At 39.1% G+C, this 14,962-nt stretch overlaps 2 protein-coding genes across 5 annotated transcripts; one reads left to right on the forward strand and one right to left on the reverse strand.

Moving 5' to 3' along the window:
• Positions 1-5,846: 5,846 nt before the first annotated feature.
• On the forward strand, positions 5,847-7,132 carry LOC127758357 (glutathione S-transferase 1-like). The gene is made up of 3 exons (XM_052283912.1): positions 5,847-6,029; positions 6,173-6,221; positions 6,529-7,132. Exons 1-3 carry the CDS (start codon positions 5,883-5,885, stop codon positions 6,975-6,977), a joined length of 645 nt encoding a protein of 214 aa, XP_052139872.1. The 5' UTR covers positions 5,847-5,882; the 3' UTR covers positions 6,978-7,132.
• A 610-nt stretch (positions 7,133-7,742) lies between these two features.
• On the reverse strand, positions 7,743-14,437 carry LOC127763151 (pentatricopeptide repeat-containing protein At2g33680). 4 transcript variants are annotated; one of them, XM_052287792.1, is made up of 6 exons: positions 12,195-14,437; positions 10,743-10,835; positions 9,955-10,600; positions 9,753-9,872; positions 8,773-9,548; positions 7,743-8,556 (listed from the first exon to the last, which is right to left on the reverse strand). In XM_052287792.1, the coding sequence occupies exon 1, from the start codon at positions 14,420-14,422 to the stop codon at positions 12,215-12,217; it is 2,208 nt and encodes a 735-aa protein (XP_052143752.1). In that variant the 5' UTR covers positions 14,423-14,437; the 3' UTR covers positions 7,743-8,556; positions 8,773-9,548; positions 9,753-9,872; positions 9,955-10,600; positions 10,743-10,835; positions 12,195-12,214. The 4 variants fall into 4 exon arrangements, with proteins under 4 accessions (XP_052143752.1, XP_052143736.1, XP_052143760.1 ...); XM_052287776.1 differs by having other exon boundaries at positions 9,753-10,600; XM_052287800.1 differs by having other exon boundaries at positions 9,744-10,600.
• Positions 14,438-14,962: the final 525 nt, after the last annotated feature.

Here is a 14,962-nt window from a genome sequence, read left to right on the forward strand (position 1 = left end):
ATTATCAAAAGTACTTTAATATGACTTATCCTATTTTTATATTTGCACTAATTTTTTAAATAAAATGAATGGTCAAACGTTGCAAGTAAAAAGTCAAAGCGACCACTAATTTGGGACATAGATAGTAGAAATTACCAAACGATCGTGCTTCCTAAACTGATCAGTTGATTGGTGTTCATGTCCAGAATAATTACAAGTACTAAGAATATGACATTCGATTAAATTTGAGAATATACATGACTTGGACGGGTGATAGGACGATGATGGGATAGTGTTTTCCCCGATGCAAGTAGCCATGTCTGGTCACCAAGGACGGAACATGTTGATGTATATTCAAGCACCCTAAGTACTTCCACTTGCTAGGCATGGGATGGCTTATTTTAGTACCGAGTGAGGTTGTGGTTATCTATGCCCATTCGTCATTCGTGTTGGATGTTTCCCTTGGAGGTACCCATGCGTGCATAGGTTGGTAGGGGGTATCTCCCACGATGGTAATCCTAACTTAGTCACACGCACATGCCCGCGGCTAAGTTATCGAGGGCCTAGGCGTGGTTTAGGTGGTTGGGGCTGAGCTTGAGAAAGAATATGTTATGAGCTTGAATCACTTGAAGGTCACACCTATGTGCGTGTGAAGCATTTGATCGAGTAAGACTATTCGAATAGCCGTGTTCATGGTTACAGGATGATCACTTGATGTATTAGTCAGTTTATGTTAGCATCAAACCTGGGATAAATGGTGGGTATTAGTCACGGTTAATCTTGGTGGATAAGTGGCTAATGGTTGCTTGAGCAAGGGTGGTCCATGGACGATGTTTAGAGCCTGTTGTGCTCATTTGTTGTTCACATTCAGATTTATATACTTGTTGTACATAAATTTCAGATTGTGTTATTTTGCAAATTCTTATAGTTTTAACTTATTACTTGCTCAACAAAACTTGCTTTGTGCAAAATCTGAACCCTTATGGTCCTTTGATATACAAGCTTACATATTCCTTTGTAATATTATATATTGTGTAAGTCTTGCTGAGTACTATTCGTACCCATGTTGCTATTTTTAGATAAGGATACCGGTGACTTTGATGTGTCCTACTACTATCCAGCCAAGGGTGGCGAGGGTAGTGAGTAGCTGAGTTGGTTGCCTTGTGGGCTATTGGCTAACCATGGGTTGAGACTTCTGCCACTATATTTGTGATGTATGAAGGGCTTATGAACCCTATTGTGTAATATTTACCTTGTTGTGTGTTTAATTTTATTAAATACTTGTTATGCTATCAATTGCTTGCAGACGAAAGTGCAAGGCTAGTCGCTTTTTCCTGGGAACTAGCTAAGCATGAGTAAGTGTTTTGAGTAATTGAGATGATCGTGGAATATAGCGTTTGAATAAGTCCTTTGAGTAACACATTTGGTCGCCACCTTCGAATGGTTTGATGGGGCATATCTTTGGTCGAAATCAACTAACAAGCTATTCCATCGAATATCTCTCTTACTCACTACTCGATATCGTGGTTAATATATTGAAAGGTGTCAACTGCGATCATGGATACACTGAGGATGAGTGACTATTTATGCGAGTATGGATCCCACTAATCCAAATGCGTGTGGTGGTCACGTTGGACACTAGACTGAGAGAAGTTGATTTGCTCTCTCTCTCTCTCTGAAAAGAAACATTGACATATATGTTTCTTTTTTTTAGTTTCTGGCCTAACATTGGAAGGAGTCTTTCTTGGAAGCAAATAAGTTTATGATAAAAAAAATATTTATCATCTTTTTTCCTTAAATCCTTCCATATGTAAACTTGATTTAGCATCTATATCTCTCATACATCATTACTCACTTTTCATCAAATTGTGGAGCAAAACTATCTTTGGAAGCATTTATCCTATATCACTTTCTTTTCTCCATAAATGTTGCAAAATGGTTGATTCCGTCGCTCTCACACACAAATAGTTGTTTTTCAATAGTTCTTGTAGTCTAACTTTGGGAGTTACTCCATTGGCAGTTGGCACACTTACTGTTTCTACAAATTTTGGGCATGGGAAATCTTTTTAAAGGTTTGCTTTTAATGGAGAAACTGATCATCCCCCCTCCCCCCTCTCTTTCTGCCTTTTATGTCGCCCTATATATAAGGGTACCAATTAATTCCAACTTTTTTTATTTTATGTAGTTGCAATTTTGTTTTAGTACTGAAGTGCAATTAGGTTTATAAATTTTTATCTATAAGAAATTTTACTGGCCCTATATTTCACACTTTTCCCCATAAATTATGAAAAGGGTCATTTGGCCTATATCGGTTTCATATATGTTCACTTATCATACAAGTTGGCAATAAGAGAAATTTCATGATCTTTACTTAATGATACCATATTTTTTAACATAAAATTTGGTATCTCTGTTCTTGAAGTGTTGATAGACACCATTTTTACACCAAAAATGTTACCTACGCATGGATCATATATAAAATCACTCTTGGAAGAATGTTTTCTTTGAAGCATTATTTTTTTTAAAAAAAAGATATGTGATTTGTCCTACATCACAATAAGGGAGATTGATAGAAGGAAATAAAATAGACGCCCCTAATTAAATAGCGCTACTCTATTTTTTTTTAGACAAATTTAAATAGTATTAGGGACTGAGGGAGTAGTTTACTTGCTCCCTCTGAAAAAAACACATATGTTTCTCATTTTTTAAGTTTCTGGATCAACTTTGGAAGGAGGCTTTCTTTGGGTGCAAATAAGTTTATTGATAAAAAAATATTTATCCTATACTGCTTACTTTTTTCTATATATCCTTCCATACGTAAAGTAGATTTAGCATCTATCTGTTTCATACGTTACTCACTTCAGTTCCATCAAATTGTGGAGCTAAATTATCTTTGGAAGCATTTATCCTATATCACTTTCTTTTCTCCATATATCTTGCAAAATGGTTGGATTTATTTTTCTCTCTCACACACAGACAGTTACTTTTCCAATAATTATAATAGTCTAACTTTGGAAGTTAGTATCTTTAGCAGCACTTTACTTCATTGGCACACTTACTGTTTCCATAAATTTTGGGCATGGGAGATCTTTTCAAAGGTTTACTTTTAATGGAGAAACTGATCACTTACCCACTTTTTCTCCCTTCCATGTCGTTTTATGTAGTAGCCCATTTTACAGATTTGAAATTTATATAGTCACAATTTAGTTTTAGTACTGATGTGCAATAAGGTTTATAACTTTTTGTCTATAAGAAATTTTGCTCGTCTATATTTCACTCTTTTCTTCATAAATCATGAAAAAGGTCATTTGGCATATATCTCTTTCATACATGTTCACTTTTCATACAAGTTTGCAATACGAGAAATTTTACAATCTTTACTTAGAGGCGTCATATTTTCTAACGTAAAGTTTGGTACCTTTGTACTTGAGGTTCTGACAGACACCATTTTTACACTAAAAATGGTACTTACTCATGGATCATTATATAAAGAGTGAAGTATATTAGCGGTCTCTAAACTTCTGCCGGTGTATCATTTAGGTCCCCGAACTTCTAAAATGCATTTTTAGGTCCCTGAACTTGCCATGTGCGTTATATAGGTCCAAACGGATTCTAACCCACTCGATGCGCTGACGTGGCAATGCCACAGTGACACCTACGTGTTAGTGGAATCCACATGTCAAGCATATATACAAAATAAAATTAAAAACCATATTTTCTCCTATTAGGTAGACAGAAAAAATATAAAAATTCTAAGGTAGAGAGGAGAAAATATGTTTTTCTACTTATATTTTTTTCTATGTGGCTGACACGTGTGTCCAACTAACACGTATGAACTATCATGGCATGCCACATCAGCGCATGGAAGGGGTTGGAGCTCGTTTGGACTCATATGACACTCCAAAACAAGTTTGAGGACCCGAAAATGCATTTTGAGAGTTTCGGGATCTAGATGACACACCCAAACAAGTTTAGGGACCGCTCGTGCACTTCACTCTTATATAAAATCACTCTTGGAAAAAAAATTTTTAAGCATTGTTTTTTTACAGAAGATATATGATTTCTCCTACATCACAATAAGGGAGATGGAGGGTAAGAAAACAAAATAGATGCCCCTTAAATGAGTTATGGTTGAGAGTGAAAGTTGGTTGGAGGGAAAAATAGTACTGCTCTCTTTTTTGGACAAATTTGAATAGTAGAAGTGCACTTATCAGGGACAGAGGGAGTAGTTGACTTCGCTCTCTCTCAATCCCTCTAAAAAAACCACACACAAGTTCTCTGTTTTTTTAAGTAAACTAGAAAAATGCCCGTGCGTTGCAACGGGTGAAGGCTATTTTAATCATATTATTGTTATATGGTTTAGGTAAGGTGAAATTCACTATGTCAACTCGCTTGGATGTATTATTTTTTAAAATCATGAGCTGCGGTTAGGAGTCTGATAGTCTCAAATTAACATGCGTGTTTTTTTAAAGAGATTTCTTATACGACTCTTTCTGTATTTCCAAAAACGAATGAACTTAAGAATCAACTCAAATACGGACATGTATTTCAAAAAGCGAATGAACTTAAAAACCAACTTATACACGGATGACGTACCAAAGTACTAGCAAAAACATATTTGATTTTTTATAATAGCAGAGAGTAGAGATATAATCTAGTTAAGGTAAAATTCATTGTGGGAATTCGCTTGGATATATAGTTTTCTAGAAAATCATGAGTTGCAATTAGGAGTCCGATCATCTCAAGTTAGCATGCGAGTTTTTTTTAAAAAAGAGATTTCTTATATGACTCCTTCTGTATTTCCAAAAAGGAACGAACTTAAAACCTGACTCAAATACAGATATGTATTTTTAAAAGCAAACGAACTTAAAAACCGACTCATACGCAGATGACGTACCAAATTACTGGCAAAAACATCTTCAATTTTTATAATAGTAGAGATTTCACAAAACTACATATACTTTGACCAAATTATCACAAAACTACATATTTAGAGTGATATATCACAAAACTACAGATTTAACACTAAATTTCACATAGAACTACAGATTTAAGGTAGAGTATCGTAAAACTATAGATTTAGCAATAAAATTATCACAAAACTACAGATTTAGTGATAATTTAATCATAAAACTTACACGTGTATAACTCAAACATAACACTAGTGCTAAGGATTTAAACTCTAAAATATGTAGTTTTGTGATAACTTTGTTATTAACTCTGTAGTTTTGCGATACTCCACCTTAACTCTATAGTTTTGTGATAAATTTAGTGCTAAATATGTAGTTTTGTGATACATCACTATAAATTGTGATAATTTGATCAAAGTATATGTAGTTTTGTGAAATTTACTCCATTTTTTTTCAGTTTCTGGACTAACTTTGGAAGGAGGCTTTCTTTGGGAGCAAATAAGTTTATTGATAGAAATAAATTTACCCTATACTTCTTACTTTTTTCCTTAAATCCTTCCATACATAAAGTAGATTTAGCATCTATCTCTTTCATGTGTTACACACTTTTCATCAAATTGTGGAGCGAAATTATCTTTGGAAGTATTTGTCCTATATCACTTTCTTTTCTCTCCATAAATCTTGCAAAACGGTTGGATTTATTTTTGTCTCTCTCGCACACAGATAGACTTTTCAATAATTCTAGTAGTCTAACTTTGGAAGTTAAGCATCTTTAGCAGCACTTAACTTCATTAGCACACTTACTGTTTCCATAAATTTTGGGCATGTGAGATCTTTTCAAAAGTTTACTTTTAATGAAGAAACTGATCACTTCCCCACTTTTCCTGTCTTTCATGTCGTCCTATATAAAGGCACAACTTAAGCTGTCATCTATCACCAATTCATAGCTTCCAACATTTTCATTTCATTCGTAATCAGGTTTTCCACAGGGAGATGGCAATGAAGGTGTATGGGCTGCCAATGTCGACCAATGTAGCCCGCGTACTGGTGTGTTTGGAGGAAGCTGGGGAACAATATGAAGTTGTTCCGATTGATTTCTCAACTGCTGAGCACAAGAGCCCAGAGCATACTTCACGTAATGTAAGTTATTCTTACAACTTGTTCTCTCCATTTTTTTCCATCAATTTTCATGGACAAAATAACTTCCATTTGTCTGAACTTTTGGATCAATCGACTATGTTGATTTTTCATGATTCCATTCTCTCTTTTTCCCCCTCATACAGCCATTTGGTCAAGTCCCAGCTCTTCAGGATGGTGATTTAATTCTTTTTGGTGAGATTTTTTTTTCTTCCCACCATGCAAAGTCTTTTTTTTTCGGAGATGTTTTTTTTTCGCGAGGGAATGTTTTATTTCTTGCATTTACCAAAATAGTTATGAAAAAAATTAATAAGATAGATCAATTTATGATATCGCATATGTATCTATCATCTTATCAAAATATTTTTTTAAAAAATATTCATAACTATTAGATAACAATGCAAAGAAAGAAGACATTCCCTCGAGGGGAAAAAATGCTTTCACTACTTTTTTTTCGTTCTTGATTATTTTTAATCCATACAATTTTACACTGTTTCAACAGAGTCACGTGCAATTTCGAAGTACGTGCTTCGTAAGAACAACTCTGAACTCCTGAAGGAGCACAACCTTTCTGACGCTGCCAAGGTTGATGTGTGGCTGGAAGCTGAGTCACACCATTTCGATGAGCCCATGTCCGTGGTCATCTACCAATGCCTCATCCTCCCTGTGTATTTCGGTGGACAAACCGATGCGAAGGTTGTGGAAGAGAATCTGGAGAAGCTCAAGAAGACATTTCAGGTGTATGAAGAGCGTCTGTGCAAGTTCAGGTACTTAGCTGGAGACTTCCTGAGCCTTGCGGATCTGAGCCATTTCCCAACTGCGTACTACCTGCTGGCCACCCCTCATGCTGCTATGCTCGATGAGTTCCCTCTTGTGAAGGCTTGGATCGATGGCATGTTGGCCAGGCCGTCTGTCAAGAAGGTCATAGAGATGATGAAGGCAACTGCCTAGAAAAAAAATAAATCGTGTTGCTTGTTGTGATGATCCTTGTGATCTCTCTAAAATGATGTTGTCTGAGAGGAAGTGATTGAATAAAAACATGGAGCAGGAATTATGTTTGGGCGGTTTGCTTCATAAGTACATGAATGTGTTGCTTTGTGAATCGAAACTCCATGGATTTATGCTAAATAATTAGTTTAACAACTCAATTCCCCAATTCTAACATTCCCAGTGAATATCATGGCTGTTCGAAGGAGCATTGTTTGGATGTTAAAAAAAAAAACTATTTTAGCAATCATACTATCTTGCCGTACTAAAGATTTATCTCCGCAATGATTTGTTTTCAATGACGCTAGACCTAGTATTACCGTTGTTTTACAAGTGGTGGCATATGAGAGCAATCTTTGGTGTGCAGTCGGTGTCAAAGCGCTCCATGAACTTCTATTTAGGTCAGTTGGCTCAGCTGCTGACTTGCTGTGTTTTCTTGCACGGGTACTATATAAACAGGACAGCTTCGATTCTCGATGTACCTATATGGCACAATAAATCATGTGGCTTCATCTATTCTTTACCAAATCTTGTTTTATCATGGATGCTATCAAATTTAATACAATTGATAACCTTTTTACTTGCTGTCCAGTGGATCTTGGTGTGTGCTCGCTGTGTCCTTTTTCGATATTCCTCTGACATGAACAGAGCTGGTCTTATATGTTGCATCAGACATACCTTTACCCTGTATCTCAAATTGCATCATGATGTTCATCACAGCAGCAGGATCTCAAATTGCATAAGACTTGTCTTTGACTCGGTGTAAATTCAACTTCTCTGCATTGTCTCAATTTGTACCCAAAAGCTTTTGTTCTATCTTCAGTGAGTCAAATTGCCTGTTCTTTCTGGTTAATGGATGAATGAATTAACCGGCACGATTCTTGAACTCCTAACCAGTACTATTTTTTGAGAAAAACTTTCTATATACGAATTTCTTATAATACTGTTTTAAATCCAATTTTCTACTTTATAGATTCATTTGTACCATCAAATAATTATCCCAAATCATTCATCTATCAGCCATTCATTACAAAATAATTCATATAATTATCACAAAAGAACACACAAGCTCTTCATATTTTTCAGTCTTTGTGAACCGTTCTCATCCAAAACGCCTGCATATTTCATTCCTCACTTTTCAGAGAAGCCACAACAACAAACCAGCAGCGTGAATAATGTTTATTACGGAGTAATCACTATTTCCATCAGCTGACAACTTTCGATACTGAATTACTGATACTCGTTCAGTCTCCTGCATACACATTACAGATAAGTACTGTAGTATTTTTGCATCTATGTCATTTCTCAATTACTCCTAGTGCCCTCCATTGCTGAGCGGTGGAACCTTTTTTTTTTTTAGAGAACTCTGAGCGGCCAATCTATCCATCGTTGTCCTCTGCGCCAGATTTGGGTGCCACTCGACTTTTGGGTGGTGGATCTATCACGAACAGTAGTAACCTTCTGATTTGCCTTCCTTGAACCTCTGCCAGCTTCAACTTAATTATTTGTTTCTTTCCAAACCAGCCTCCCAATAGATCAGTAGCTGCAATAAAATTGTAAACATTAGCCATGTGAAAAGTATATCAGAAAATTTATCTTCATATGTAGCTTCATAATATTGTATAAATTTACAATATCCACCAACATAAAATTGTAGAAATTAATCAAAATTACTGGTACCAGGATGGCATGTATGTGTAAACAGTGAAATTTTCATTTCTATTATTTATACAAGCTCTAGTTGAATAATGCAGGTTACCTCATAGCAGGTAGCACCGTGGTAGAGCAGATTCTTGACTGGAATTCATTCAACATGGCAAGGGAATGCGTGATGCAGTGAGATCCAAACAACGAACAGTCTGAGGTTCACTTCAATCTGATTCTTGTCTGTGTTTTCCCACTGTTGTAGTTCATTGTTAGGAAAACCACATCGGAGGCCTATCAACTGGTGCAGAACTCAAGTACATGATACTGATTTGAACAAAGTTTTGAAGTTTGAATTGGACCAGTTGAAACCTTTAACTCCAAATGGCTATAAGATTGAACCATTCAACGAGTTACCTTACTTTGGTTGATCTTTTCGCTATCTGTTAACATTCACTTCATAGTTTCATGTGCTACTTTTGACCTCATTATTCTCTAGCAATTCACCACGTCACACAGAGAGACCTGGCCGTGGTCCTCTCCACCAAGATTTCTCCATACTGTGCGGCATGCTAGCATTAGCAAGTCATGCACCCCCAATGGCCCTTCCAGTGAGATTTAGTGTACGGGTTGAATTTTCAGAAATCAGTTCAAACCATGGAACCAGTATGCCTCAGCACCCTTTTTCTTCCCAAAACCGGTAAGCAGGAGCTTTATTCATGAAATAGCACTACAGTCATCTCAGAGCGAACTCATGCTTCAAGGCACGTCAATGCTCATCTGGCACTGGGCCACAAACAACTGACAGATTAGCTTCCCTCTGAAACAAACCGAAACAAAAACCCAGCACATCCTCTCAGGTACAGGCAGCCCGCATGCTTGACAGTTAGCCTGCAAATATTTTAGCAAAATAACTAAATGCCCTGCTCCGAATACTCAAATAGAATAAAATATATTATCATATTGCCTAACATAAATTAACCATATCTTTTCTATATGGAATATTCACCTTAATTTGATTTTATGTGTGGCTATCTATTTAGATTTTGTTGTTTCTTAATATTGAGAAGTTCAAGGATAACTTACAAAACTTACAATAAGAGTAGATGGGGTGGGAATAGATTGTTCTTGAGGCACCCATGAATAGATATGCATGGACGATAGTCTCTTGAAAAGAATAATGCAGTGTGCATTGGCCAATCAGACTGCCCCCTTCTGTAGAATATGACAGATCAGATTGATGGTACAGTGGCGATGACCAATGACAAAAGCATCAAACAGATATCTCTGGTACTACCTGTAGTATCTATAGAGCAGGCTGGCATAGTGTTATTTGCTAAAATGTTTCAGTGGCACCATACTAATTATGTGTCATATATTCCTCACTTGTGAAAGCTGACAAAAGCTGACAATATGCTGACTGGACACGATATAACTAGGAACTGGTAAAACAGAATTTTCCTTGGTATGACACCTACTGCCTAGTGTCTGGCCCAAGGTACCAGGTCAATTTTCCACTTGCAGATTTTTGTCTATAACTGCCACTGAATTGCTATTTACATTATGGTCCTGCTTCACCAAAATATAGCCTACAAAGCCACCTATTTTCACTGAGGAAAATTGAACTCCGAAGTAAAGCATCACGATCTGCAGTAAGACCTTCCCATTTTTCAGGTGCAATTTTGTGGGACATCATCCAATGTCTCGCTGTAATTTTGTGATGCAGCTCTGCAGCGTGACCATTGGAAGTCATTATGCTGGTATCATCTTGGTTTCAACACATGACTCATATGGATTTCAAGTTTCCAACCACTATGGAAATAGTAGTGGTAACCACATAGCGAAGTTGTGTTCAAGTTGCTCAACAAGTTCCTTAGGTGTAACAAGGCATATGGTTAGCCTTCCCATTCAGCTAATCAAAAAGTCGCCATCATTCTTCATTCCTGGTGTACACACCAGAGCTGATGGATTAAGACAGCATGAAGTTATGTAATATAGGAAAAAGCAGAAAATCATGGTTAGCACTCCTAAATAGAGATGTAGGAAAACTAACTGAAATCTTCTTTATGCTATGCTAATTCATACTTTGGTAGTTTGGGCACATATGAAGAACTTGTCAAACATGTAGAGATGGCTGCCGAATTAAGCTGTCTTTATAAGTTTTGCTGATTCTTGGGCCTGCATATCAATAGACAACCACAGTAGAGAAAAACAACTCAAGACTAGCACAATAACAACATTTAGAATAGGAAACACCGAAACAGCAATGTAAATTGCAAATTGCATACAGGCTAGTCATCTTATTATCATAAAATTCTGAAATTATGTTTTCATGTAAAATCACATAGGATAAATCAGAATTTCTTTTATTACAATGGAAATCTCTCACTTAGACAGCCACACCACAATAGTAGTGGCATATTTACAATTAGACATTTTAATGGAGTTTTCAAGTACAATGATTAAAATGATTAAACTTTCTAATATGCATGAGCAAATGGAACAAAGCTAAAAAATGTTATACAAAGACAGCTTCTGCATCAATTTTTTTGCACACAAACACATGTGGTACGTGTGAACAGGTTGCGTTACCATGTCAGTTACACAAATTGCAGTAAAATTCAGAAGCACATAGTACGTGAGTAAGAAGGGCTCTACAACAACCACCTTACTCCAGTGGTGTTAGTAGCGTGGTGTACAGTACAGGGCCACAGGGGTACATCTGAATCCCCAGAACTTTCGCTAGTATGCCAATTACATAACCATATTGTATAAATATACTCAAACAGGAGTCAAGAGAAGCCAATGGAAGAAAAAACAAAGGCCATATTGTCATCCCACTGTGGCAATCCAACCATTGAGGCATCTGGCTATCACAGCCAGCTAACCGCATCAAGCCATCGAAAAGATCCCTAATTTCCCATCTATCCGTCATTCTGAAGCATGGAAAGGTTCGAAGGCAATGCACCTAACACCATGACACATGTAGCCCTGTATCAAGTGCTACCCCCCCCCCCCCCCCCCCCCCCCCCCAAAACCCACCCCTTTCCTCTCCAAAAATAAAATAGAGTAAAATTCCTGGCTCTGCCACTTACTCACAAGCAAGTTGAGATACGCTGAAGATGAGACCCAAATCAAGCCACACAAACCCAAGGAAAGTATAATACTAATAATAAGAAGGGCTCTACTGCTGCAACGAAAATTGTGTGGTGATCATTTTTGAACTTCGTAATTCAAAATTTCAAATGGTAACATTTCATAGGGTTGTAATTTAAATCACATTTTTTTCTAGTACGGCAGTCTAAATGAAATATATGTGAAAAAGTTAAGGTTAGATAGTTTACAATATAGGGAAAAAATGCACAACAGAACCAGCACTTCTGTGATACCATAACAGAAGGGGAACATGAATAATTCCTACTGGCATTGACACTGAGTTAGATAATCTAATAGATGCCAAAAGTACTGCAACAAACTTTTTATATCTCAGTTTTTCTTTTATCCTCTGACTTTCCAGTAAAAACAATTAGTACTTACTTTTCATATCCTTTACAAAGTCAGCTATAAGCTGCAGATATCCATTCCAGTTGATCTTCTTCATGAGATTCTGCCAATGGACCCAGCTCTTCATCAAACGATAACTTAGATGATGAGTGGTAACCTTCATCCTTCATGTGTTTAGCTAGCCTTCTCAGCTGTGCATTTATATTTTCTGCTTCAGGATGCTGCTGTTCGCCAACTACAAACACATGAACTCGGCTGTTAAGCTCAACCCAGCTACATCCAGGATCTTTGTTAACTCCTCGAAGTCTCATCAAATGCCTCACCCTTTCAACATCATTCCATTTTCTCTGGGAAGCATAGATGTTTGACAGCAATATATATGCTGAGGAATCTCCGGTACATAACTCCATCAACCGTTCACCAGCATATGCTCCGACATCAAAATCTCGCAAAGAGCGACATGCTCCTAGTACTATACGCCACAAACATGTTCCGTGGTCAATAGTAATGGACTCTATGAAATCCTTTGCTTCCTTAAGCATCCCTGCTCGGCTAAGAATATCAACCATGCAAGCATAGTGATCCATCCTAGGAGTTAAACCATAATCTTTTGTCATTAAACTAAAATATTCCCATCCTCTGTCAACTAGACCCATATGACTGCAAGCACACAATATATTAATGAATGTTATATTATCAGGTATAGTGCCCTCCATCTTCATTTCTTCAAAAAGATCCAGTGCACCATTGCCACACCCATTTTGTGAAAAACCAGAAATGATTGAGTTCCATGCAATAACATCCCTATCAGGAATCCTTCTGAAGACAGACATGCCATCTTCAAGGTTCCCACACTTTGAATACATCGTAGACAAGGCACTTCCAACAGGGGCCCCCAAACCTAACCCATATTTCACAATTTGCGTGTGCAATTGTTTCCCTGGTTCCAGTGCTGCAATGCCAGCACATGCTCTCAGACCACTAGCTATAGTCGATTTACTGGGGATGATACCTTCCTTGTCCATCCTGGCATACAATGTCAGGGCTTCCTCGTGCTCCCCATTCTGCACATGCCCAGCAACCATCGCTGTCCAAAGGACAATGTCAACCTCGTACAACTGATCAAACCCTTCTTTTGCGTCAGCAATACAACCACATTTTGCATACATGTCCACCAGTGCACTCTTCACATATATCTGAACCTCAAACCCAAGCTTCACCATCAAACCGTGGGCTTGCTTCCCTACTGCCAATGCTCCCAAATCACTACTTGCATTGAGAACCCCAACAAAAGTGAACTCTGTTGGTGTGAACCCAGCAGCATGCATCTGTGAGAACATACTAACTGCACTGTCTGCCTCACCATTTTGTGCATACCCAGTAATCATCGCCGACCAAGTGATCGAATTCCTCTCCCTCGATGACTCAAACACATGAAACGCAGCACCCATACACCCAGCCTTCGCATACATCGTGACAAGCGAATTTTCCACAGATACAAAATCCAGCAACCCATCCTTCACAATCAGTCCATGCATCTGCTCCCCCATCAGCAAACCCAATGGCACACTAACTGCGCTGAGAACTGCTGTGGCAACAAACTCGCTTTTCTCAGAAGGGCACTCTTCGAGCATTAGTCGGAAGAGATCGAATGCCTCCTCGGAGCATTTCTCTGCAGCATAACCTGCCACCATGGTGGACCAGGAAAATGAGTTGCGCTGAGGCATTCCGTCGAACACTCTGCGAGCATCAGAAACAATGCCCAGCTTACAGTACATGTTGAGCAGGCTGGTGCACACGTACACATTGGATACGGCAGAGGGGATCTTGCAAGCGAGAGCGTGGGCCGCGGTGCCGGCGGGCGCGGAGGCCGCACGGGCGGCGGCGGTGAAGGCGGCAGCGAAGGAATGGGGCGACGGAAGGACGGTGGAGGAGGAGAGCATGGAGCGGAAGCGGGAGAGCGCGTCGAGCGGGCGGTGGCGGGAGAGCGGGTTGAGGAGGGAGTTCCAGGAGGCGACGTCGCGGGCGGCGGGAGGGATATCGTCGAACACCGCGAAGGCGGCGGCGAGGAGGGGCCGGGGGAGCGAGGAGTAGAAGTTGATGAGGGAGTTGGCGACGGGCGCGTGGGAGGCGGCGCCGGACTTGAGCGCCCAGGCGTGGAGGGCCTCGCCGTGGCGAGGGCAGGAGGCGCGCCGGCGGAGGAGCTCGATGAACTGCGTGTGCGACATTCGCCGCGCCGACGAGGGCGCCGCGGCTGCCATGCTGGACGCGGCGGAAGAAAATTACGCAGTTTTTTTTTTTTATCGACTCGCAACAGACAATGCTACATATTGACAGAGCATTAAAAAAATTACAATATTACAACCTTGTAAGCTCGAATTCAGAAAAACAAAGAAAAAATAATCTCCACCTACACACTGACAGCTCCAACACATAGACCCAGGAGAAGGCTAGTATCAGACCGACCGCCGCTAGACCAATAAAAGACTATAGTCGGGATCGTCTAAAACTAACACAAAACAGTACTCTATTTACAACTTTAGGATTAAGGGAAAGAGTGTAAAAGAGAAGATAAAAACGTTCTCCCTCTAGACCATTCGACATGGTCAACTTATAAGTTAGGGCGTCATATACTTGGCCAAACGGGCGGCACGGCCCGTTAAGGCACGGCTCCTGTAATAGGCCGTGCCGTGCTCGTGCCGGCCCACATGCTAAGGCCTCGGCCTAAGCACGGCTCAGGAAGACCACGGGCATGGCATGAGCCCAAATATAACACGCGGGCCGGTGTAGCCCATTAGCAC

This window comes from Oryza glaberrima, chromosome 1 (genome assembly GCF_000147395.1).
Source record: "Oryza glaberrima chromosome 1, OglaRS2, whole genome shotgun sequence".
Classification (NCBI taxonomy): Eukaryota; Viridiplantae; Streptophyta; class Magnoliopsida; order Poales; family Poaceae; genus Oryza; species Oryza glaberrima.